The 27543-nt window shown below is 44.3% G+C and overlaps 1 protein-coding gene across 7 annotated transcripts in view; it reads right to left on the bottom strand.

Annotated features, from left to right (window-relative positions):
- CLEC16A (C-type lectin domain containing 16A) overlaps positions 1 to 27543 on the bottom strand; it is a 228115-nt gene that overhangs the window by 111721 nt on the left and 88851 nt on the right. For all 7 annotated transcript variants that reach the window (XM_037815367.1, XM_037815369.1, XM_037815363.1 and 4 more), the window contains 4 exons: positions 9278 to 9400; positions 5649 to 5758; positions 3930 to 3974; positions 866 to 916 (listed from right to left, as the gene is read on the bottom strand). In XM_037815367.1, the coding sequence (XP_037671295.1) occupies positions 866 to 916; positions 3930 to 3974; positions 5649 to 5758; positions 9278 to 9400 (329 nt within the window). The remainder of the gene's footprint in view (positions 1 to 865; positions 917 to 3929; positions 3975 to 5648; positions 5759 to 9277; positions 9401 to 27543) is intronic.

Genomic DNA, 27543 nt, shown 5'->3' with positions numbered 1-27543 from the left:
TGAGCTGTGAGCAAGGATGCGATGAGGACTCAGCTGTCCTCAGACACCCAGTGAATGGGCTGTGACGCCAAGGAGACACTAAGCACATGCTGTCGTCCTGTTCCTTTTGACACTCAAACACTTAGGTTTATTATAAACTTCCCAAATCACTTCACCTCTTTGCTGAGTAATGTCTGTAAAAGGGAACATTTATCATCTACTTATTGAATACTACTAAGAAAGAGGCAGATGCTGGAGAGGCAGACATGAACCAGATGGAAAGCTGCCGTCTCTGAAGCTATCGTTGCCCATGATTCTGCCTGCTGGAGGGAGAAAGGAGAGCCTCTGCTGGCAACACGGATTCAAGAAAGAGCTACATGCTGGCGCGTGCCAGCGGAGCAGTAAAGAGGTGATGTAACATATCCAGAGGGGCAGGGATTGGGCAGCGAGCTGCTCTACTTTGGGATCCTGGCTCTGCTGCTGTTCGTCTGGGCAGATGTGGGTACATCACTCAAGCTCAGTTCCCTTATCAGTAAACGGGGGATGACGGTAGCCACCCCCACCGGGGAGACATGAGAATGAAGTGATCTATACATAGAACGTGCTTTACACACCTGGTTCAGAATAAGCCCTTAAGAAAAAGAAACCCTCCTCCTCCAACTACTATTCACATCATAGTGGACCTTCCTGACCCATCTGACTGACACAGCCCAACTTGGGGGGAGTGAATGTGATCTAAAATTTCAGTCGTGGTGGAGATCAAAAGGCACCTCCCTGTCATTCAGGCAGAGAGCTCAAAGCTGGACAGAGTTCTCTCTCTGTCAGTAGGGTGTGCTGAGCAGGCAGCCGCGAGACACTGATAAACTGTGTTCGGCCCATCACTTACTGTCATGCTCCTGTACTCGTCTTCAAACATGTCCAAAAAAATTTCTTCTCCCTAAAAAGAAAGGAAGGGAGAACAGAGAAGATTATTCACATTTCTTTCCATAAACAACAAAGTATTAAACATGCCAGTTCGCGGCTTTTGGGGCCATCTGTTTTTCATTAGCGAGTTCTCGTAAATCACCAGGAAGTAAAACACACACGTGAACACGAATACACACGCTGGAATGAAAGACCACATATCAAATTGCACCACTGAACATTTTCTCCTTTTTTTTTTTTTTTAAAAAGCATATGGAGTTAGATTTCTTCTGTCAAAGCAGCTAATTAAAAACATCAAAAAATAACACTGTGTATAATTAAAATTTAGAAAAGGTTAACATGTCAAGTATTTAACATCATCTACTTGTCCAGAATGGTTGGGGAAATGGGAAATCTCAGTTAAGATGCTTTGTTAAAAATCTTAGGTTCCTTGCTCAGATGTGGCCCTCTCTCTAACTAAACCATCTCAGCAGGTGAACTCACTGCCCTCCCTGCTACGTGGGATCTGACACCCAGGGGAGTGAATCTCCCTGGCAATGCGGGATATGACTCCTGGGGATGAATCTGGACCTGGCATCGTGGGATTGAGAACATGTTCTTGACCAAAAGGGGGATGCGAAATGATACGAAATAAAGTTTCACTGGCTGAGAGATTTCAAATGGCGTCGAGAGGTCACTCTGGTGGACATTCTTACGCACTACACAGATAACACTTTTCAGGTTTTAATGTATTGGAATAGCTAGAAATAAATACCTGAAACTATCAAACTCCAAACCGATAGCCTTGACTCTTGAAGACGATTGTATAACAATGTAGTTTACAAAGGGTGGGAGTGTGATTGTGAAAACCTTGTGGATTGCCCTCCCTTTATCCAGTGTATAGATGGATGAGTAGAAAAATGGGGACAAAAACTAAATGAAAAATAGGGTGAGATGGGGGGGATGATTCTGGTGTTCTTTTTTACTTTTATTTTGTATTCTTATTCTGATTCTTTCTGGTGTAAGGAAAATGTTCAAAAACAGATTGGGGTGATGAATGCATAACCATAAGACAGTACTGTGAACAGCTGATTGTACACCACAGATGACTGTATGGTATGTGAATATATCTCAATAAAACTGAATTTAATTAAAAGAACAAATCCAAGGTTCCACACCTCTGAAAGGCAAAGAGTATAACTAACTGTGCTTAACACTGACATTACACGGCTTGTTCTGTTTACTTTTGAGAGGCTCCTTTGGGATTGTGGCAGCTGTAACTCTGCCTAGGAGGCCCCTCTCAGAACAGGGTGGAGGTAGGAACTTGGTTCTTGGAGATACGTAGGTAGGTCCACACCCCAGCTTTACACTCAGCGTCTCGCTTTGCTCTGCTGCAAGGCTGGGAGGAAAGCCGGTGTCGGGGTCATTGTGAAGATGAGCTGCGTGAAGGCACAGCAAGTGCGGGGCAGGGAGCATGCTGCACAGTCGGGGCTGGGGAAGCATCAGTGCTCCCCGGCCACCAGGATGGCTCCTGGGCAGGAGTGGGAGGGAGGGAGAGTCAGCTGAATGCAGCTCTGTTAGAAGTGTACCTGGGAGCGGTGGAGAGAGGGGAGTGGGAGTGGGGTGGGGGGTGTTCTTTTATAATTTTCCAGTTATCAGAACTACAGATACACATGAATATTCTCCTACCACCAACAGAAATGACAACCCCTGAAAGCATCCAATGGCTTCTCAGACTTTCCACTTAGGATATAAACCTTATAGGATAAAAGCAAGAGAGAGAAATCTGGGTTGGGGGAAAGGGAGCTCAAATTCAAAGATAGCTCTCCTTTTGTTAATAAAAAAGGAATCCTCCACCCTCACCCTGGGAAAATGTCTACTTATATAACTTTCTGTTTTTGCAATCCAAGAGCTTTCTAGGAGGGAAATAAACTTGGAGCAGTTATATTGGAAGGAGGTTGAAGATGACTAATACAACCGTAGGCTTTCTGCTGTCTTCCTCTCGGCTTTGCTCTAGGAGGTCTGTCCTCACTCAGGGGCCAAGGGTGGTGTAGGACATTCTTGGGGGAGGCTGGGTTCTCCTCCCCAGTGCCTGGGGACTGAAAGCAGTGCCACCCCCTTGGCTGGGCCCACCATGTTACAGCCGGATGGGGCCCTCTGGGCCTGGCAAGGTGGATTTACAATTATATGACCTGATTTTATCCAACAATAATAGGCAAGTAGCTTAAAAACAGCCCTGCTAAGAAACTGCAGTTTAAAGAACGTGCAAATCACGAAAGCACAGGGGAGCATCCAGAAAACGGCAGACTGACACGTCTTCTTCCTTCTCCCAGGGCCTCTTCATCAGCCACATTAAGGGGGGGAAATCACCACTAACTGAAACTGGTGAGATCAGATACGTAGGCCAGGAAGTCAGAAAATTATTAGACTATTTGAAGTATGGATTAATCCACTATTGCTAACAAATGATGAGCTGTGCCTAAGAATATATTATGCCTTAAGATATTTTGCTAAAGAAAGCCATCACAACTAGATATTTTTAAATTAGATCATCTGGAACCTGAAGACAAATCTCTACAAATGTTTCAGATGCTGAAAGTCATGCTGGTACTTCACAAAATCCAACTAAACTTAATAATAAATGTTTAGAAGCCAATGATATAATACATATATAAATTCACATGTAATTCACAAACAGTTCCTATAACTATATAATGTATATAATTCATATACTCATTTATAAGTTCAACATGTATAGTTTAGTCATATGTGACTAACAATAAACAAATGTATATATTAATTCATACACAAATAAATAATCATATACTAGAGGTGAGTGCTTAAAATTTTACTAAGGAGAGAACACAGTTAGAAAAGCTCAGAGACTACTGCTCTGGAGATGAAAAAATTAAGCATTTTTCCTCAATAATTAAAGGTGTTAAAAAAATAACTGAGGACACATAATCTCCTGCGTCCAGGCCTAGACAATCTAATCATGTTTTTACAGATACTGCACGCTGCTGTCCACCTCTGCCCTGCCAAGTTACCTTATAAAAATGCCTCACAAGGTGAACACTTTCTTCTCTGGCGCCCTGTTAAAAAAGGAAGAAAGGAGTGAGGGAGGCGAATGTTAGGGAGACAAGAGAGTCAGGAAAATTGCTAATTCTGAACTCTGAGTGTATACAAAAACAGATGCTGGGCTCATATCCTTAAAATAAGAAAAGGTTCCTAAGAGAGAGAGAGGGGAAAAGAGAACAAGCCAAGGACAGGTAATTTAATTTGATGACATGAAAAGTTGTGAATATATGGTTAAATTGGGAAAAATGGGTTATAAAATATGGCCGTTAGGATTCCATTTTTATAAAAAAGAAAAATGCATTTATGTGCATATGTATATGTGCATACACACGAATCTGGAAAGACACACGAATCTGGAAAGACACACGCCAAAGTGTGAGCAACAGTCATCGCATTTTGCCTCTGTATTTTCTAAATTTTCTAAAACAAATAAGGAAAATAAGGGGGAAAACAAAAGCTATTTATAATATAAAGAATGCGTATTTTTTAAAAAGAAATACATATAAGGACATATGCATACATATGATAAAACTTTTGCAATACAAAAAAAAAATTAAAAGATCCTGGGTATCAACACAGAAGCCAAATAATTACAAGAGAAATTCCTCAAGTTCAATAATGATCAAAGATTGATTGTGGTGATGAATGCACAACCATATGATGATACCATGAACAACTGATTGTACTCTTTGAAGGATTGTATGTTATGTGAATATATCTCAATAAAATGAAGATAAAAAAAAAAACTCAGTGAAATATAATAAGAAATTTGGTTACTTTAAAAAGTTGGGTTATATGTAATTTTTACTTTTTCTCATTGAAACTTTTATATGTTTTCCAAATTTTATTCAAGGAGCATATATTTGTGTTGTAATCAGAAAATAAACAATAAACATTATTTTTACTGTTATCTCTAAAAAAAAAAAATTAGTATTGTTGATATTCTACCTTTGCATCATGCTCTTAAATGGCTTGGCATGGCACCATTACCAATGTTATCTGTATTTGAAATTTTGATATTTTGTTCACCATGGACTTTTTGCATTACTTTTGATTTTTTAAAACCTTGCATTCAAATACTATTTCCTGAGTTTTTTGGTGCCCCTTAAATTTGGGGCCCAAGGCAAATGCCTCACTATCCTTCCCTGCTTTAAAACCTGAAGCACACTTTTTCACTTTAATTATTATTCTGGTTATTTTTGTGCATGTGGTAATGAGGGTGTTGGGGATTGATTTTGGTGATGAATGTACAACTATGTAACTGTACTGTGAACAATCGAATGTATGATTTGTTTTATATGACTGTGTGGTATGTGAATATATCTCAATAAAATGAATATTAAAAAAAAAAAGATTGATTGTGGTGATGAATGCACAACCATATGATGATACCATGAACAACTGATTGTACTCTTTGAAGGATTGTATGTTATGTGATTATATCTCAATAAAATTGCATTTAATTAAAAAAATTAAAAATATTAATAATGAAGTGGATGTTCCAAGCAAATCCCAGCTGAAGGGAAGTTCTCGTTCGGAGGTGCAGGTGGGGCGGAGCTGGGACCGGAGCTGCTCCGAGCTGGTGCCCTGCGTGCCGGGTCGGGCTCTGCTGGACGCCAGCGGCTTGGCTTCCCTCCCGACCTCCCTCAGCCCGTGGAAGGAAGGAGGCAGGGAGGAGAGGCCCTCACCTCCAGGCAGGCCAGGTGCACATCCTTGATGATGCAGCCAGTGCCGGTCAGGACTTGCTGCTTCAGGAGCAGGCAGCTCAGCTCCAGTGTTGCCAGCCGGATCTTTCCATCTGCAACACACGCAGGAGTCAGCCCCGTGGCCAATTCCTGGACCGCGGGCCTTCACCACAAAGTTCTTGTCTTAGCCACACTGACGCTAACAGGTTGGCTCACTGGTCGGAGGCTCAGGCCCCCAAAACCCAGGGGGGACACAAAGGGAGCCCCCACATGCCAACCCTCTCCCCATCTGATCATAATTCAACGTTCCCATCCAATCTGCTTCGATCAAATACTCCCTGAAGGGTCTTCATCAGGGGAAGGGGAGACCGGAAGAGGAGGCTGACATTATTTCTGAAAGCCTAGAAAGCAGCCTCTGTGATTATTCTTTTCTTCTCCAGCCTTCTTTTCCCCTCTTCAGGGATGAGCTCCCCATTTTCCTTTGGAGAACCACTGGCCCCTCTCTTGGTCATATGATTTGGGTAGGACTGGCCTCTCTTCTTTCCAGGGGTGGGCATATGAACCTGGCCGGTCAGGGTGTCCCATTCCCTGGTCACGGTGACAAGGGAGGGGATGGGCAAAAAAGCCTGTGGGAAACAGTAAGGAACTGCTGGGCAAGAGACCCTCTCCTCGTGCTGGGCTGCAGAGAGGACAGGAACAGGGGGCCCTGGGTGGCACAGCACTGTAATCCACACCAGCCACCTCCCCACCCTCACCAGCATTTTCAATCTTCCAGAACATGCTCTGCAAATACAGCCTCAGGTCCTCTCTTCCAACCGGCCTGCCCAAACCTAAGGTCTTGCCAACAGCAGGCAAGGCTGAGAAGAGGGATGGCTGGTGCTGCTGGCAAGCTATCCTGCCAACCCAAATAGCAGCAGGGACCAAAGACAGAGAATCTTCAAAATATGCTTTGAGTCCCTGCATCCAGCTGTGCCTGAAGCCAGACCCAACAGACTCTACAGTTACGCAAGCCCATGTGTTTTTGTCTGTTTCTTTACTTGTTTGTTTCTGTTTGTACTGAGGGAGCCAATCTGAGCTGGGTTTCTTTCTGTCCACTGCACCCACACTCTAGCACAGCCTGCTACCCCACTAAGTGTCAGGCCTGGTGCTGGGTGTTTATATACATTCCCTCAAGGAATCCCTATACGAACTCATTGTGGTAGATGTTCTAAAGCCTGAGGGTTACAAAAGTGAAGCCACGTGGCAAAGTTCTCACAACCGGGAAGGGGTGGATTCCAGGAACCCCTAGCGCCAAGACCCACTACCTCTGGCATCTTGTGCAGAAGCATCTGTGATGGCCTGACTCACGGGCAGTCCATTTCTGATGCCAATTTCTCCTGGTCTTTACAGCTTCTTTATGGGGAGAGGACCTGATGCTGAAGTGGGTCCAGGAGAGGAGGAACTCTCCAGGCCACGCCCCCGAGGCCTTAGAAAAACCGGGAAGCAGAGTGGGCCACTGGGAAAAGGTGAGAGGCCACCACACCCCTCCCTGCCTGCTGGCCACCTTGCTAACTCCTTGTAGGTCAGGTGGGAAGGAGGTGAGAAGCTGGACTCAGTCTGCTTAAAAAAAGGAATGAACTATGCAAACAAAATTTCCTAAGCATGATACAAACCCAGAAGCCACCATGGAAAGGGGGTGGGTAAGACTCAGCTCAGTCCCTTCTTCCTGCCCCAGCCCCGCGCTGCCCCCACGCTTCCTGAGCTCCTCTGTTACTGCCTTGGTGTCCAGCAGCCCCCACCAGCCCACCCTCCTTGTGTCCAGTATTTCTCTGGCACACAGCCTCACTCCTGCCAGCCCCTACACCAGCCCCACTGCCGGCCCTACTGGGAAACTTTTTTCTGCCACATGCTCCCCTCAAACACGCCTTCTATTGCCTCCAGGGAAGTGAAACATGATTTTCTACCAAAGACCCTTCTTCCTTTACAACTTCCTCCCAAGAAGGCGGCCCGTCCTCCCACCAGCCCCATCTCTTGAGGGGACCAGAATCGCCAGCAAGTCCCTTGATCCTCAACGCAGCTTCCAGACACTCCCTCGGACCTGTCTCAACCTCTTCTCTTCAGAAATCAAGGTACCCAGCTGTCCCTGCCCACCCTCGATGTTTCTCTCCCGATGCCCAGGCCATGCCCAGCTCCCTCCAGCTCTGAGCCCTGCTCCTGCCAGCCGGCTCCCTGGCCACCCCCTCCGGGCCACGCGCTCTGCCTCACCGGAGAGGACCTCCCAAAAGACACTGATCCAGCATGCACCCCTCCTTCCTGGGCCACATGTGCCTCTCTCGCCACCCAAGATGCCACACTCTCCCCCCTCTTCTTGCTATGTGGGCCCTGCTCAGACTCCTGTGTGGCTTCTCCTCTATGCTGCCTCTACATATCAATCTAATCCCAGGATTTGGTCCATGCCCACAACTCCCACGGTTCCAGCTTGAGCTCTGAGCTCTGTGCTTCCACATGGAAGCATGGAGATTTCTGGACTTCAGAGACCACCAGCTGTAGCTCCTTGAGGGCGGGAAACACATCTGCACCTGACTTCTCTGTACCCTCATCACTTAAACACCACCTTGGCCTGCAGAGGCACTCAAGAAACTTTTGTAGAATTAATAAAATACTCAAATGCCACTGTCCTCAAGCCCAAGCCCCCACTGACTCAGCATGGTCACACTCTACTTCTGGCCACCACCCAGACCCACCGCCCTTTGACTTCGGAAGTTCCCGTCTCTAATCACAACTCGGAGCTCCCTGGCCCCCTCAACTGCCCAGCCCTGCACTTGTCCCACGCCTGACCTGGGCCACCCCTTGGATCGCTCCCGATCACACAGCTCAGTGGCTCCTTCCTCCGCCAGGCCAGCACCCCAGCCAGGCCTGACTGCACACTTGCTCCTCCCCGCCACTGCCTCTCCGGGCCACTGTGGTGGGGACGTCCTGGGCGTCGTAGGATGTCTGGCAACATCTCTGGCTCCTATCCACTAGATACCAGGAGCAATTCCCACTCCCCCTCCCCCAGTTGTGACAACCCCAAATTACTCCAGACACAGCCTAATGTCCCTGTGGTGGTGGTGGGGTGGTGGTGGCGGCAAATTGCCCCTAGTTGAGAAAACCTGCTACATCATTTTACCTACCATTTCCAGCCATCTCTCCTGGCTGCAGCTTGGTGCTGGCCTAAACCTCAGAACTAGGCTGATGAGCACAAACACTGAATTATCAAGACCAGCCAATCCAAGCCTTCTCCCTGTGCTTCCATCTTGGGCTGGTGGCCTGGGGTCACCCAGATGGGAAGGTCACAGACATTGGCAAAGTGGGAAAGAGGGTTGGGTATGAAAACAAAGGAGAAGAAAGGGGTGGTGGTGGCGGTTCCAGCACAACAACTGTGAGAGAGGAAAGGAGGAGCCCCAGGGATGCAGACAGGGCTGCAGCAAGCAGGAGATCACTGGTGGCACAGGACATCGTGTCCCATGGCAGAGGCTGAGGCAGAGGAAGTGGGTGACACCTGTCCAATTCCAGAACCCAGGGCCCTGGGACGCAGCCTGAGGCCTGGTCCCTGCACCTCCACACCCGGGGACAGCCTTCACGCCCCGGGGACAGCTGTCACGCCCGGGCACCTGGCTGGGCAGCGTTGTTCATTATCCGGATGAGTCTCTCGGCCAGCAGGTGGTTGTAGGAGGTCTTTTCGGCTGCATTTGGCACTGGGAGCTGGATTCGTTCTAATTTTTCAGGATCCATGCCTGAAATGAAGACAGAGTCAAGATGTAATAAGCAGAGCTGTTTTATCTGGACCTCATCCTGAAAGGCCCCTCAGAGCAGTTTCCCTCAATTTGGGCTACTCAATTTCCATTTCATGATTCCTGCCATAACTGGGTGCTGCCTGTACTCTAACTTACCTCACAGTTTTCTGTAAATTAAACTTAAGTAAATGCATAAAAAGTAACTTTTCCATCACTACTTGTAAATGGGAAGTCAGCTTAGCTGCAATAATTCACAAAAATGGAAGAAAACAATTAATAAAAAGAAAACCAATGTTTTTACATTCTAGCCCAAAACTGGTGACTGCCTATCACTGTGGCCCAGGGCTTGCTCACCTTTGTTAAAAAGGGAGACTGGCAGATACTTAGAAGGTATTGAAGACAGACTAGCTCCAAACTGGGACATTCTCCTGGACATCAGAAGGAATGGAAATAAAATGGAGAGAGGACTAACTTTCTCCCAGTGTGAGTCACATTGGCCTTTCCTGCTAGGTCTGAGGCTACCCTGGATTAGACACATTCCACGCCTGGGGAAACGTAGAGCTGGAGAGCCAGAGACCAGGTGCACAGAGGAAACTACAGTCATACTTGACAAGCGCATCCGCAAGCTCTTCACCCCAGGCTCAAAGAGCTGACCGCTCTTGCACCTGTAAGTAGGGAGCGGCAGGTATCCCTGGGCTCTGGGGATTCAGCAAGGAGAGAAAAGAGCACCCTGAGGTGTGACTTTAGCAGAAAGAAACCAAGTTAAACCTTTATTACGATGCAAGGGGGTTAATATACAAATATGACAAAACCAATAAAGTGGAGGCAACATTACGTGGTAAGGAGTCATTTTTCCTCTAGTGAAAACTCAAGTAACAGCACTTAAAAGGCAAAAGACAAGAAGGGGGCAGTGGTGGGTGGGAAAGGAAGGAGGGAATAGGTGAAGTCTCTAACTGTAGAATATGGATCATTCTTCTTAAAGATGACTCTGTAAGCAGGAAGACAAGAAGACCTGTTAGGGCTCCCAAAACAGCCTGGATAGCAGATAAGAGATTGTTCCAGACCCCTTATCCTCTCATCTAACACAGCTCTTGAAAAATACACTTGTAGAAACAAACATTTCATTCGATCCAAGCTTTGAGAACTGAATGAATTGTTTGTGCATGGAGCACGTCTTTTCCTGTTATTCTACAAAAGGGGGGAAGGTGGCAGTTCTCGGAACTCTTGAAATATGGCTCTTTGAGTACGGACGGCACTTCATTTAGAACCTTGACAATATAGTGGAGGGTAGCATTGAAGAGCTGATTGTCTGGATTCTAAGTAACTCCTACACACACACACTGACGTCATAAACCATAACAATATATCTTGCTTTATTGAATTCCTTCCAGCTCTGAACAAGAGGCTAAGTCATGCCAAGAAGATGACACAGGTGAGGGACGGCCAGAATGCTTGAGTCGGGCAGTCCTCTCTCTCTCACACTCCACAAATGTGGCTTTGTCAAAAACTTTGATTGCAATGGAAATTTAATCTGTGGATTCTCTATCCCATTTTGATGCTAAATGTCTAACCCTAAGCATTCTGGTTTATTAAGTGGTATGCAGAACATCAACTGAATTTTTTTGGCATTCATTTTTTCCAGAGATGTCAATGCGTCCTAACATCTCTAGTTCATTTCTGGCCTCTGTGAACTGTCAGACAGCTGTTTTGGGGGAAAAGCAGCTCCTTCTGTCTCCCCAGCACATTGCCCAGCTTTCTGGTCTGACATTCAATCACTCACCATCAGAGAGGACAGTGGAAAGAGCCCATTTGCTGGCATCCTCTGGAATGTGGTGGTGACTTGTAAAATCCAGGAGACATGCAAAGCAGACCAGTTCTTGAATTTTTAGGGAAAGGTCTCCTTCACTGACTGCACCTCCTCCTTAGAATTTGACAAAAATGAGGAATCTGTGGCAAAACCTTCTCCTAACTGGAAGAGAAAACCCTGCAAGGGTTTCTCCTGACCTTCCACAACCGGTAGCCCCATTCCGGGTGAGCAAGGGGGCCCCATGAGACTGAAACACTCTTAGAGCTTGATGGGACCAAACAGATTCCTGAGTCCAATCCCCTGTTCTAGTAATGAAATTAGGGCCCAGAGATGCCAAGTCACTTCCCCAAGGTCACCAAGCATGCAAAAGGCATCTAGCATCCTACCTCACACAAGGGTGATTCCAAAGGTGGGTGGGATCCAGATGGGGAGGGTGGCACCAGCCACACAGTGAGTAGGTAGAAAGAAGGTAGCAAGTGAGCTGACAGCCAAGCAATAGCCTTCCTGGGCTGACCACAGTGGCCCTGCCAAGGCCTCTGCCATGCCTTCAGGCTCCTGCTCTTCCAGAGTTCCTCCCACATGCTGCCAAAGATGGGGAAAGAGCAGGAGCACGGGATAAAAGAGAGGCCTGGGTGCCAGGTAGGAGAAGAATTTTGTTTTGAGACTCTCTGAACCTCAGTCCCCTTACCAGTAAAATAGGAATAATTATGAGAACCACCCATCCCAAGGTTGCTGTCAACATCAAATGAAAAAAAGCATGCAGCCATGGTTGAATAACTGCCATCACCTCTCAACATTACACACTAATGGGAATTTTTACTTTGCTTATGGGCTTGATGCATTTCTGTATTGTGAGTGTTACAAGGCAAAAGAAAGAAATAAAGGTAAAAAGAACAAAAAGAAAAAAATAACTTAACAAAACCCAAAACCAAGGTACCGAAGGGACCACAGGAGGCCCAAAGAAGGCACGAGGAACTAATTGGGGACTGGCAGGTGGGTGCCCAGGTCCGTTCCCAGGGACCAGCTGCTCGGGCTGGATTCTAAAGGATGAGCTGGAATGGGAGGGCCAGGACTTTCCATGCTGGGGATGGGGGATGGGGTGCCTGCAAGGAGTTGAGTAGAGCTTGGGGAGGGCTGGAGTGGGGAGCAGGGGAGAAGAGATGAGGCAGAAGATGGGGGATTGGGGAAGGGACAGGCAGGCTCAGACCCAGGATCACAGGTGGGCGGTGGGGTCCCACTGAGAGGCAGCTAGTGGAGGTGACATGATCTGGTGGTGCTCTGGTCCAACTCTGGAGCAGCCTCCTTCCCCTGGGTCCACTCAAGATGACCTCCACAGTTCTGGAACACTGCACCCCAACAGACCTGTTGCTGTAATGCACTCCCATGTAAGGCAGACTTGACCACCATCCGTGGCCACAGAGAACAGAGCTGATTCCACTCAACACATGGCAAACTCTGCAAAGAACCCCTTTGAACATCTCTGGTCTTTCCCCAAAGTTCCACCTAGGTCAGGCCCCTCATTTCCTCTGCCCTGCCTCTGTGTTTTCCACTACAGCCTCTAAAACCCCCTGTATTCTGAATTATTGTGCTCTGGTCCTCAGCTTTCAGAGCCTGTGCAGCAATTCAATAGCTCCAGATGTTTCTCTGAGTCTAGTCACCTTAGAATGCAGTTCATGACCATCAGGTATTTCTCAAGCAGGCCTCAGCATTCACCAAACTACCACTCAAAAGCAAACAAACAGACAGATAAATTTCCTATCTGCTAAAAAAAAAATACCATACAATGGGTTGGCTTAACAAGAATTTATTGGCTCAGGGCTTCAGAAGCTCGAAGACTTCCTTCCTCCCAGGGCTGGGATCTCCCAGCTGGTCAGCAGTCTTAGGGGAACCTTGGATTTTCTATCACGTGGCAGTGCATATGGCGGTGTCTTCTTTCTCTTCCAGGTTCTGTTGACTTCCAGATTCTGGCTGCTTCCCATGGCTTCTTCTTCCTTGTCCAATTTCCTCTGCGTATAAGGACGTCAGCCATATTGGATCAAAGGCCCCCCTCATTCAGTGTGGGCACCTTAATTAATAACATCTTCAAAGGGCCTATTTACAAAGGAGTTCACACCAGGGATTGGGACCTGAACATGCCTTTCATGGGGGACATGATTCAATCCCCAAGGCAAACACACACCAACAAAAAAATGAGCCTCTTTGGGTAAGGGCAGGGTATGTCCACAGGGCATGGGAAAGGGGAGTTCTCCTAAGAACCTAAGATTTCCTTCCCATAATAAGCATAGAATAAATGGTTATAAGCCAGGTACATTGCATGGAATATTTCATTTGACCTGTACAACATTATGTGAAGAAGGTAATATTTTTTCCATTTCACAGATGAGAAAACTGAGGCTCAAAGAATTTAAGAAACTTGCCTGAGATAACGTGGAACGTGGAGAAGCCCACAGCCCCATGCTTTAACCCATCAGACCACACTGTACTATCCTTGCTTGTTGATTCCTCTGTTTTCCTCCGCCTGCCCAAACTAAGTGTATCACATTATCTAGTAGTTATTGGCACAAAGACAACAATCCATAAATGTTTGCTGAATTAGTTAAGTAATATTTAAAGAAGTTACATAATTTTGACCAAATTTATCCCACTACAAAAAAAGGGAGGGGGGAATCAGACATATCTCATAATTAGGGGAAAAAACACACATACAAAATCGAAGCTACACCATGACAACTGTGCAGGACAACCCAACTATCACCTACACACACAAGAGACTGGAGGGAAATACAATGAAATTGTTAGCAGGTGGCTGTCTTAAGGTGATAAAATCATGGGCAAGTGGAAAAAAATCTACTCTAATTTTTATTTTCTATGACAAGCATTATATCAACATCACCATCGTCATCACTATTATTAAAAAGGCATTTAACTTGTGGAGAAGAATTTGATTTGGGTTTAAACCACCTGCCTAAAACAAAATGGAGGCCAACAGTTCTCAATTAATAGGTCAATCTCACGGCATGGTGGGCTACACATATGAAAGGTGAAGACATCACACGTGGATGCACGGATACACACACACACACACACACACACACACACACACACACACACACGTGGTTCTCAGTCACAGAAAGGCAGGTTCAGTTGCCAAACCCATCAGGGTTTCTTTGCTAGGCATTTCCCTCTGACGGAAATAAACACTGTGGATAATACATTATCCTATTTGCTTCAATCCTTAAGCAGCTGGTGACGGACAAATTCCAAAGAAATCCTGATGCACTTCACGTGGCCCGGGGAAGATGCACCAGCACTTTCGGCCTTCCAGCAGACCACATGCTTCCTTGCTGCCTTCCCACTGGGGTCAGGTCCTGCTCTACTCCCATGAGTCAGAACGGTATCCCCCCTCCACTGCATCTACTCAGCGACCACAGGGTTGAGGGGAGGGCAGGGGAGGGGGGCAGTGGAACTCCCAACTAACTGATTCAGAGAATCCAAAGTAGAGGGGAAGGGTGGGGTTGCACAATGTCAGAAACTAGTTACTAAGCTTCCTCTCCAAGTTCTGATTTTTGGAATCTTCTCCCATTGCCGTGGCCACCATTCAAGGTGTGGGTGAAAAAGGCCATATCAAAGCTACATAAAAAGAATTAGGCAGCCAAACCCAGATTAAAGAGATCTAATAGCACCAGGTAAATAACATTCGAAAACTTTTTTTCGTTTGACCACTCAAGGTCTCCTTGGCTGCTGTCACACGAGCAAAACTATAGACCAACTATTTCGAAAGCAAACCAGATGTTGGGCTGATTTCCAATGTGTTTCCAGCTCTGATTATGTGTCAGTCGAACTCCAAAATTATGTTTTGCCAACTCCCTACACAGTTAAAATCTCCCTTTATCCTACTACCTTTTAACCTTTCCCATACCTCTCATCCATGTTCCAGTAACTTCTCAGCAAAACAAAACAAAACAAAGGCCCAAGATTCCTCTTGGGCAAACAATGACAAATGGAGGGGGTCCCAGTTGAAGGTTGTGGAAGTGGGGGCCTTTAAGAATACAAAAGCTGCACACCCCCAGCCCCACTGGACCAGGGCCCAGCAGCCCTGACAAAGCACAGAAGCCTGCATTTTCTGTTACAGACGTGAACCAGAATTCATTATGTGGCCCAACTGAATCACTATGAGAGCGTTCTCTCCAAGCGTTCAACCCTTTCCATTGTGGGATATTTATTTCTGTGCAGCATCTAATCTATTATGATTTACTGGAAGGCCTGAGCTAACATTTGGTTTTTATTAACATGGCTTTTATGTTAAAATTGTCTTAGGATGAAAAATCTATCGGAAAGAGACCATCTCATTAGGGGGCCTGCTTGGGGGGTTAAGGATCTGGAAAAGAGAGGTGGAGGGTTAAGAAGAGCTAACTGCCTGCTGCCTAACAACAACAAAACCCAAATCAAAAACAAATCACAACACAAAATAACACCAAATGCAGACAGACCCTGTGCCCACAGGCCAGTGTGGCAGCCTCAAACAAGTGGCAGCTTCCTCTGGGGATCCCCAAGGCACCTGGGACTTGGGGTGCCAAACTTGAACTCTCCAAACCTGCCCCATGGCCGGTGCTCATGGTTCTGGAAATGGAACCACCACCCAGGCAGTGGGAGGAGCCAGGAACCTGGGCACTACCTAGAATCCTCCTTTGCTGCCCCTCCCATCCAAACCAGCCAGAACTCTGCCCCCACCCCTGCCAGCCCTGCCTCACTCGTGGTCTTCCTCGTCTCAGAGAACGGCACCATGCAGTTGCTCAAGCCAAAACACAGGAGTTTCTTTTCACTCAACCCACAGCCAATCCATTAGCACATTCTGGCTCTAGCTCCAAAATACATAGCAAATCCTTCCAGTTTTCTCCATCTCTAAAGCCAATGCCCTAATACAATCCACATTATCTCTTGCCTGAACTACTGCAACAACTTCCTAACGAGTCTCCCAGCTCCTCCTGCAACTCATCCCCAACCCTGTTAATCCACTCTCCATTCAGCAGCCAGAGTGTCTATAAAAATGTCCATCTGACTGTGTCACTCTCCTGCTTAAATGTACTTCAATGGTTTCCCACTGTGTTTGGAATGAAATTGAAATTCCTTTTCATGACCCAGGCCTGTCATGATCTGGTCCCTGCCCACCTGGCCAGCCTCATACAGGCCTGCTTTCTGCTCCTCAAACCTGTAAGCTCTTTCCCACCCCAGGGCCTTTGCAAGAGCTGTTTCCCCTGCCTGGCACATTCCTGCTACCGCTTTCTACTGGGTTGGCTCCTCATCACCCTTCGAGCCTTGGTTCTGATCTTCCTTCATTGGAGAGGCCTTCCCTGACCCTAGCTAGAAACCCCAGCAACCACTATGAGTGGTAAGTCCTTATCACTTTGCCCAGTTTACTTGATTCTACTGCTTCTCACAATCACAGATGCATCTTCTTATCTACTTCATCAATGGAACAAGACTCATCAGAGTTGTTCCAGTGCCTAGAACAGGGCCTCACAAAGAGCAAATGCTCAGCAGATAATTGACGAATGATGACAACCCTCTCAGTTTCACCTCCTAAAGGCTGCCCACATCTGTCTCATCCCTCCAGTCTGCTGGGTGAACTACTGCAAACCCACTCTGAGGGGTCTATCTGATGCAAAACAGAGCAGATCACCTCCTGGCTTACACATCCTTCAGCAGCCCCATGCGGTTGGCAGGGTGCTGCTCACGGGGCTGCCCACCACCCGCCCACCACAGCAGGCTCTGGCTGCCTGTCTCTCAGAGCACCCTGCCCACCGTGATGGACGAGGGTAACCCTGCACATGCACCACTGCCCTCTGCCAATAACCCTGTCACACCTCAGTCCACTTCTTCCCCTGCTCCTTCACCCGTCAGCCCAGGAGTCCTCAGGAAGCCTGCCCTGATCAGACCACGTACTCTCTGCGGCCAGGGCCCCCACACCATGCCTGGAGCACAGTCTCCACTCCACATGCATTTGCCAAAAAGCAAGTCAATTCATCATGATCTACCAGATCGTGATCTTTTGGAAATCAAAGGCAATTTTGAAGAAAACAGATGGTCACTTTAAAGAGAAGGCAAAGACACATGGGCCATGTAGATAATGTGACCCTTTGCTGCTGGAGCAGCCTTTGAAGTTTCCCGCTGCACAGGGATCCGCTCCTGGCTCCCTCCAGTCAAGGCGTTCCCCGCATGGTATCTTCTCGCCTACCTCCCCACACACCTTGCCCCACTCCAGCTGGGCCCGCCTTGCCATTCCTGTAACACCCCGAGCCTGTTTCTACCCTCAGCCTTCATGCTTGCTGTCCCCCACTCGGTGCACTCTTGTCCTTGATCATCACAAGGCTGGTTCCTTCCTGTCTTTCAGGTCCCCGCGGGCCTGCCCTGGCCGCCCAGGGAACGCAGCACCTGTTGCCTGCAGCCTTCCCTGTCACACTCCCCAGCTTTCCTTTCACCACTGCGCTGCTCACTCTGTGCAATTATCTTCCTCACAGGTTTACTGGCTTATTGTTGGTCGCCTCTAACGCAATGTAGGCGCCATGAAAACAGGGACTTCGTTTGGTTCACCACTGTATTCCCAATATTAATCACAGGATCTGGCATCTCATAAGGACTTCAAAAATATTTGTTGGAAGGGTGAATGAATAAATGAATTTATGGTATTAGCAGGAAATGAAAGAAGGAATTAAATTCCCTTGGATACAACAATTCTACTCTTTTAAGAGACAGCCCCCCAAAAAGAGGGGTTGGGCCCCTCAGCCAGGAGCTCAGGAGGGTCATCACTGGACAAGGCTGTCACAAATTGATGGAGTACCGCACCCACATGTGCACGCCATGACTCCCACCTCCTGGTGCAGGAAAGAGGGGGGAGGGCTCCAGGGAGGAAGCCCTTCAGGAATCCAGCCACCCCGAGGGTAAAGAATTTGTCCTTGCCCCCTGCCCGTCTGTGCCAGAGCTGGCATCTCTCCCTCACAGACACAGACAGCAGCCACAAAACAGGGTCATTCAGCCAGCGCCGACCGCATACCACGCTTTGAGCTGGGCACTACAGAGGGTATTGGGAAAGGCACAGGATTTGACTTCAGAAGTCTGGAACTCCAGAATAGGAGTGAGAACATGTGGAGAAAAAGAAGTTGATGGGCCACAAAACTTCATCAGAATTAAAAATACCCTGCTTTTCAAAAGACACTGTTAAGAGAATAAAAATCAACCTGATATCCACATGCAAAGGAATTAAGTCGGCCCCCACCTCATACCATATGCAAAAATTAACTCAAAGTGAATCACAGATCTACATGAAAGAGTGAAAATTATAGATATCTTAGAAGAAAACATAGAGGTAAATCTTTGTGACCTTGGATTAGGCAACGGTTTCTTAAATAGGATGCCAAAAGCACAAGTGGAAAAAGAAAAAATAAACTGGACTTGACCAAAATAAAAACTTGTGCTTCAAAAGACACCATCAAGAAAGAAGATAATGCACAGAATGGGAGGGAACATTTGCATAACACATATCTAACAAAGCACTTCTATACAGAATATATAAAGAATACTTAAAACTCAGCAATAAGAAAAGAGACCACCCAACAAAATACTCACAAAGGATTTGAAAAGACATTTCACCAAAAAAAGTTACACAGATGGCAAATGAAGCACATGAAAAGATACTCAATGTCATTAGTCATTAGAAAAATGCAAGCTAAAATCACAATAAGTTCCTACTACACACCCACTTAAAATGGCTAAAATTAAAAAGCTGACCAAACCAAGTGTTGCCAAGGATGAAGAAAATCTGAAACTCTCACACACTGGTGGTGGAATGTAAAATTCAACAAGCTACTTTGGAAAACAGCTGTGTAGTTTCTTTAACAATTAAACATACATCCACCATATGATTCAGTCATTCCACTCCTAGGTATTTACCCAAGAGAAAAGAAAATACATGCCCATACACAGACTTGAACACCAATGTTCACAGAAGCTTTATTTGTAAGAACCAAAAGCTGGAAATGACCCAAATGTCCATTAACAGATGAATGGATAAACAAATTATGGTACATTCACACAATGGAAACCATTCAGCAATAAGAAGGAAACAACTATTGATAAGTGCAACAACAAGGGTGAACTGCAAAATAATTATGCTAATTTAAAGAAGCCAAACAAACAAAAAGAGTACATACTGCATGATTCTGCTTATATAAAATTCTAGATGCAAACAAATCTATAGAGACAGAAAGCAGATCAGTGTTGCTGGGGAAGAAGGATGGGTTAGGTGTGGACAGGAGGGATGACAAAGGGGCAAGGGGGAAATTTTGGAGATGATTGTGGTGATGGTTTCACGGGCATAACACATGTTTAACTTATCAAATTGTATACTTTAAACACATGTAGCTTATTGTACATCAACTACACATCAATAAAAGTGTTTTTAAAAAGAAAGGAGCCTCGACTTTCAGCCAAGATGGATTGGATTTATCCTCCTGCTTCGAACAATAGAAAACTAGACAAAATACAAAACAATGGTTATAAGACACTACACAACGAGCAACAAAAGAGAATAATCCCGAGAGAGAGGAATCAAGGAGGGAGGGTCCTAATGAGCCTGGAGAGAGTTTCCAAGCTGAGGCACTGGGAGAAGAAACCCAATTAGAGCCCAGTGGTCTCTCTGAGTTGGGAAGGCAATGTCTGGAGTGATGGACATTGAATTTGTAGGACAGAGTACCAAAGAGGAGAAAGCTGCAGAGAGAGCTCCAGAGAGCTGAGAGGGTTCCTTCTGAGTCCTCGGTTAAGTTCTCATCTGCATGTGAATGTGAGGAAAGGGAAAGACCTACAAGAATGAAGAAGGTGGAACAACCACCCCACCCCATAGGGTTGAGAAGAGATCATGTTCCCACTAGCCAGTGGAAAGACCATCAAATAAGGGACATCAAGTAGGGTTCTCAGAAGGACTGCCTCAGTAGCAGGGCCAAATTAGTCCGAGACTAAAGACTGTTCCGGAACAGCCCTAACAAAGCTTAAATGTAAATCTTACAAAGGAAGAAACTGACTCCAAGTAACTTAACTATGTCCCAGAAAAAGACCACAAGAGTTTAAAGGAAGAAAGAAATAATTCAGCATCCACCAATGTAAAATTCACAATATCTGTCAATCAAAAAATACCAGGCATGCCAAAAAAAAGGGAGATATGATCCATAACCAAGAGAAAAAAATAAAAAATAGAAATACAGCTAGAAATTACACAGATAGAAAACACAAGGATATTATAACAGCTGACCTAAATATACCCCATTTGATCTAGAAGGGAAGGATAGCATGGGGATAAGAGAAATGGAAGACACAAAAAAGACCAAAGTTGAACTTACAGAGATTAAAAAAAAAAATACACTATTGGACACTGGCTGTGATTAAGAGCAGATTAGATACTGCAGACGAAAAGATCAGTGAACTGGATATAAGGTCAAAAGAAACTATCCAAAATGAAACAAAGAGGAAAGAATATATACAGAGCATCAGAGAGCTATAGCACTTCAAGTCATCTATACATGTATAACTGAGGCCCCAGAAGACAGTGAGTGAAGACAGAAATAATACGTGAAGAAATAAGATTTTCCCAAATGTGATAAAAATGACAAACCTACAGATTCAAGAACACAAAAATCATGAAAAAAAAAAAAGAAATGTTACACGCAGAGGAAGAGAGATAAGAATGATAGCAGCCTTCTTGTTAGAAAAAAATAAAAGCCAGAGACACTGGAGTGCTGTTTTTAAAGTAATAAAAGAAAAAGACATCAACTTAGAATTCTATACTCAGCAAGCATTCTTTCAAAAATGAAGGAATGGGGACTGAGGGGCAAGATGGCGGCATAGAGAGGAGTGGAAGCTAAGTAGTCTCCCTGGAACAACTACAAAAAACCAGAAACAACTAGTAAATAATCCAGAATAACTGCAGGGGGACAAACAAGACCATCCACTCATCATACACCAACCTGAATTGGGAGGAATGCCCGAGAACACAGCATAAAATCTGTAAGTAAAACCTGCGGAACCAGGTCGGGAGACCCCCTCCCCCATAACCCGAGCTGCGGAGCCACGTGGTGCCACAGAGAAGCTCTCTCCCAGCAAGTGAATATAGCTCAGCTGAGCTCCAACTGGGGTTTTAAGTAGCGAGTGTGAACTGCTCACTACAGGTACGCAGCCCCAAAAAACAGACAGAGGCTTTGGGTGAAGACTGACCTGGGAGAGCCGGAGGGTCGCCTCGACTGGGTCTGAAGGGGACTATCTGTTTCTTTTTTGGCTCAGTGGAGAAAGCCCCAGTCATTTTCAGTTTCCAGGGCTGTGACTCCGGGAAGGGCGGAGACAGCACAAGCAGAGAGCAAGACCATTGAAATGCTAATGACCTCCACCTGGGGGGTCTGTCTTCTCTAGGAGGAAAGGGGTGGGGCCCTTTCCATTCAGAACCAGACCCCAGAGCCTGGGGGAACACGGCCATACCTCCTCACACCAGTCAAGAATTATACGCTAACAGGCGTCACCTGCTGGGCAGAAAAGCACAGTGACCTGAGGCATCAAAGGGTGGAGCAATTTTCTAAGACACACCTGCAGGGAAACCAGATACTGAATATTTCTTCCCTCTGGGACCTGAGCCTGTTCTGGTCTGGGAAAACCTGATTTGGATAACCAAGGAAACCATGCCTAGACAACAGAAAATTACAACCTATACTAAGAAAAACAAAGTTATGGCCCAGTCAAAGGAACAAACGTACACTTCAACTGAGATACAGGAATTTACACAACTAATGCTAAATCAATTCAAAAAGTTTAGAGAAGATATTGCAAAAGAGATAGAGGCTGTAAAGGAAGCACTGGACATGTATACGGCAGAAATCAAAAGTTCAAAAAACCTACTAGTAGAATCTATGGAAATGAAAGGCACAACACAAGAGATGAAAGACACAATGGAAACATACAACAGCAGATCTCAAGAGGCAGAAGAAAACACTCAGGAACTGGAGAACAAAACACCTGAAAGCCTACACGCAAAGGAGCAAATGCAGAAAAGGATGAAAAAATATGAGCAACGTCTCCGGGAACTCAAGGATGAAACAAAGTACAATAATGTACGTATCATTGGTGTCCCAGAAGAAGAGAAGGGAAAGGGGGCAGAAGCAATAATAGAGGAAATAATTAATGAAAATTTCTCATCTCTCATGAAAGACATAAAATTATAGATCCAAGAAGCGCAGCGTACTCCAAACAGAAGAGATATGAATAGGCCTACGCCAAGACACTTAATAATCAGATTATCAAATGTCAAAGACAAAGAGAGAATCCTGAAAGCAGCAAGAGAAAAGCAATCCATTACATACAAAGGAAGCTTAATAAGACTATGTGCGGATCTCTCAGCAGAAACCATAGAGGCAAGAAGGAAGTGGTGTGATATATTTAAGATACTGAAAGAGAAAAACCACCAACTAAGAATCCTGTATCCAGCAAAGCTGTCCTTCAAATATGAGGGAGAGCTCAAAATACTTTCTGACAAACAGACAATGAGAGACTCTGTGAACAAGACACCTGTCCTACAGGAAATACTAAAGGGAGCACTACAGGGTGATAGAAGACAGGAGTGCGTGGTTTGGAACACAATTTTGGGAGATGGTAGCACAATGTAATTACACTGAACAAAGGTAACTATGAATACGGTTGAGAGAGGAAGATGGGGAGCATGTGAGACACCACAAGAAAGGAGGAAAGATAACAACTGGGACTGTGTAACTTGGTGAAACCTAGAGTATTCAACAATTGTGATAAAATGTACAAATATGTTCTTTTACGAGGGAGAACAAGCAAATGTCAACCTTGCAAGGTGTTAAAAATGGGGAGGCATTGGGGGAGGGATGCAATCAGCATAAACTAGAGACTGTAACTAATAGAATCATTGTATTATGCTTCCTTTAATGTAACAAAGGTGATATACCAAGGTGAATGCAGATAAGAGGGGGGACAGGGGAGGCATGTTAGACACTTGACATTGGTGGTATTGTCTAATTCTTTATTCTACTTTGATTTAAGGTTATTTTTCCTTTTGCTGCTTCCTAGCTGTCATTTTTTTTTCCTCTTTCTTTTGCCTCTCTACCTTCTTTGACTCTCCCTCCTGCCTTGTGGAAGTAATGTAGATGCTCTTATATAGATAGTGGTTAAGGTGGTGAACACATAAATGTATGACCATGCAGAAAACCATCGATTATTTACTTGGGATGGAATGTATGGTGAGTGAACAAAACCATATTAAAAAAAATGGGTTGATGACAAAACCTCGAGGGCAATACACTGAGTGAAATAAGCCAGACACATTAGGACAATTATTGCAGGGTCTCACTGATAGGAACTAATTACAATATGTAAACTCATAGACATGAAATATAAGGTACCAGGATATAGGATGAGGCTTAAGAATGGGGAGTGGTTGCTTAGTATGAGCAGAATGTTCAATTAGGATGAACTTAAATGTTTGGAAATGAACAGGGATGTTGGTAGCAAGACGTGAGAATAACTAACAGTGCCGAATGGTGTGTGAATGAGGTGGAAAGGGGAAGCTCAGAGTCATATATGTCACCAGAAGGAAAGTTGGAGGTCAAAAGATGGAAATGTATAAAACTGAATCCTATGGTGGGCAATGTCCATGATCAACTGTACAAATACTAGAAATCACTTCATGAACCAGAACAAATGTATGACAATACAATTAGAAGTTGATAATAGAGGGGCATATAGGAAAGAACTATATACCTATTACAAACTATATACTACAGTTAGTAGTATTTCAACATTTTTTCAAAAACAGTAACAAACGTACTGTATCAATACTAGGAGTCAACAATTGAGGGGGGTTGGTTAGGGATAGGGGAGGATTAGAGTTTCCTTTTCTTTTTTTCTTTTTTCATCTTTCACTTTATTTCTTGTCTGGAGTAATGAAAAGTTTCTAAAAATTGAACAAAAATTAAGTGTAGTGATGGATGCACAGCTGTATTAGGGTACCCAGGGGCAAGTGATTGTACACTTTGGATCTTTGGATAATTGTATGGTATCTGAACAATCTCAGTAAAAATGAAAAAAATAAAAAAATAAATTATAACTAAAAAAAAAAAAAATGAAGGAATGGGATTAATGACCTAAATATGAGAATTAAACTATAAAACTCTTAGAAGAAAACATAGGGAAATATCTTCAGGGCCTTATATTAGACAAAGAATCCTTAGACTCTACATCAAAAGCACAAGCAACAAACAAAAGAAAAAATATACCAACTGGACTTAATTGAAATAAAAAATTTTTGTGCATGTAAGGACATTATCAAGAAAGTGAAAAGACAACAACAGAAAGACACAAAATATTTAGAAACCATATCTCTGATAAGGGGTTAACGTCCACATTATATAAAGAACTCTGACAATTCAACAACAGAAAGACAAAATAAAAAACAAATTTAAAAACAGGCAAAGGACATGAAGAGACATTTCTCCAAAGACATACAAATGGTCAAAAAGCACATGAAAAGCTACTCAACATTATTAGTCATTAGGGAAATGCAAATCAAAACCACAATGAGATACCACTTCACACCCACTAAAATGACTATTATTTTAAAAACAGAAAATAAGTGCTGACAAGGATGTGGAGAAATAGAAACACTTGTACCTTGTTGGTGGGGGCATGTAAAATGGTGTGGGTGCTCTGGAAAACAGTTTGGCAGTTCCTCAAAAAGTTAAACATAGACTACGAATGGACCCGGCAATTCCACTTCTAAGTATATACTCAAAAGAATTGAGAGCAGGGATTCGAACAGATATTTGTACACTAATGTTCACAGCAACATTATTCACAACAGCCAAAAGGTGGAAGTAAGCCAAATGTCCAGCAGCAGATATATATGTGGTAAATACATACATAATAAGGAATATTACTCAGCCTTAAAAAGGAATGAAGCTCTGATGCATGCCACTACATGGATGAACCTTGACACAAAGGGATAGATACTGTATGATCCCACTGATATGAAATAGCTAGACTATGCAAACTCACAGAGACAAAAATGAGAGTATAAGTTACCAGAGGGAGGGGCGGGGGGCAGGGGCAATGGGGAGTTAGTGAATAATGGATGCAGGGATTCTGTTTGGGGTGATGGGGAAGTTCTGGTAATGGATGGTGGTGAGGGTAGTACAACATTGTGAATGTGATCAATCCCACTGAATGATATCCTTGGGAGTGGTTGACATGGGAAAGCTTATGTTGTATATTACGTTTTCACAATTAGAAAAAAAAAAAGCAACAAAAGAGACAATGACAATTAATGCAATATATGATCCTAGACAGGATCTAATAATGGGTGAGAAAAGACTCCAAAGGACATTATTGGAACATATGAAAAAATTAGAATCTAGACTGAAAGCTTTAAATCTATGTTAAATTTCTTGAACTTGATAACTATATTTAAGGTGGTTATTTAAGTGAATATTCCTGTTTTCAGGAAATTTACATGGGAAATATTATGTGTTCAAGGAGCATGATATATACCATCTACTCTCAAATGTTCATAAAATGGAGTGAGAGAGAGAGAGAAAGGGAGAGAGGGAGGGAGATATGCAATAGATGGATATAACAATAAGGCAAATGTGGCAAAATGTTAAAACTGGTGGATCTGGGTACCTGAATGTGTGTGCGGAGGGGGTATTTTGGAGTTCTCTATATGGGTTTTATATTACTTTTGCAAAACTGTCCTATAAGTTAGACACATAAGAACAAATATTGCATGGTTTCACTGATGTGAACTAATTATAATATGTAAACTCACAGACATGAAATATAAGTTACCAGGATATAGAATGAGGCTAAAGAATGGGTAGCGGTTGCTTATTATGAGCAGAATGTTCAACTAGGTTTAACTTAAGTGTTTGGAAATGGACCGAGTTGACAGTAGCAAATCATTGTGAGAATAACTAACAGTGCTGAATGGTGTGTGAATGTGGTGGAAAGGGGAAGCTCAGAGTCATGTATGTCACCAGAAGAAAAGCTGGAAGTTAAAAGATGGGAATGTATAAAACAGTGAATCTTATTGTGGACAATGTCCATGATTAACTGTACAAATATTAGAAATCTCTTTCATGAACTAGAACAAATGCATGACACTATAACTAGAAGTTAATAACAGAGGGGTATATAGGGAAAAAATATACCTATTGCAAACTATATACTACAGTCAGTAGTATTTTAACATTCTTTCATCAACAGTAACAAATGTACTATACCAATACTATGAGTCAATAATGGAGGGGGGGTGGTTAGGGGTATGGGAGGATTTGAGTTTTCTTTTTTTTGTCTTTATTTCTTTTCTGAAGTGATGAAAATGTTCTAAAAATTGAAAAAAAAATTAATTGTGGTGATGGATGCACAGCTTATGGTGGTACCATGGGCAATTGATTCTGCACTTTGGATCTCTGGTTGATTGTATGGTATGTGAACAATCTCAATAAAATTAAATTAAAACATAACAAAACAAAACAAAAACTGTCCTATAAGTTTGAAATTATTTCAAAATAAAAAGTTGAAAAAATTCAAGAGGAGAATGTCAGCAAAATGCAGGACATTCCAGAGGCTGTCTCTCCCCAGAAACACTGAAAAACCTGACAGAACTGTCAGAATCAAAATTATCAGAATCATGGTACATAAATGTTTAGAGCAGCCAAGTGAACGCTTAGCCAGAAGAACCACTGAAACAGAGGAGGAAATCTGTGGTGATTCCCTTCCCCTAGCTCCCCACCCTTCCACCCTCACGCCGCCACCCCCACCCCCACCCAGCAGTAGTGCTGAAGACAGCAGCCGCCTTTCCTGATCTGGGCACCTAGTTCCAGAATGAGCGGAACTGACCTTGTTCCCAAGCAATTGTGTTTGGCTGCTTTGACCCAACTGGGGTTTCCCAAAGGACGGTCAACAGGGGCTTCCTTTGGTTTTGCCTAACTTGGAATTCTATCACACGGGGAGTTGCTGCACAATCCTCAAAAACAATGACGGTCAGATGAACAAGCTACTGCTGCCTGGGGCAGAAAATAAAACTTGTTAATGTTAAAATGGCAATATTCCCCACAGCAATGTACAGATTCAATGCAATCCTTATCAACATCCCACTGGCCTTTTTTGCAGAAATGGAAAAGCTAATCCCGAAATTCATTTGGAATTTTAAGGGCCCACAAATAGCCAAAACAGTCTTGAATGTGAAGAACAAAGTTGGAAGGCTCACCCTTCTCAATCTCAAAAC

Source organism: Choloepus didactylus, chromosome 21 (assembly GCF_015220235.1).
Source record: "Choloepus didactylus isolate mChoDid1 chromosome 21, mChoDid1.pri, whole genome shotgun sequence".
Taxonomy (NCBI): domain Eukaryota; kingdom Metazoa; phylum Chordata; class Mammalia; order Pilosa; family Megalonychidae; genus Choloepus; species Choloepus didactylus.
This window is presented reverse-complemented; position numbering and strand designations above follow the sequence as displayed.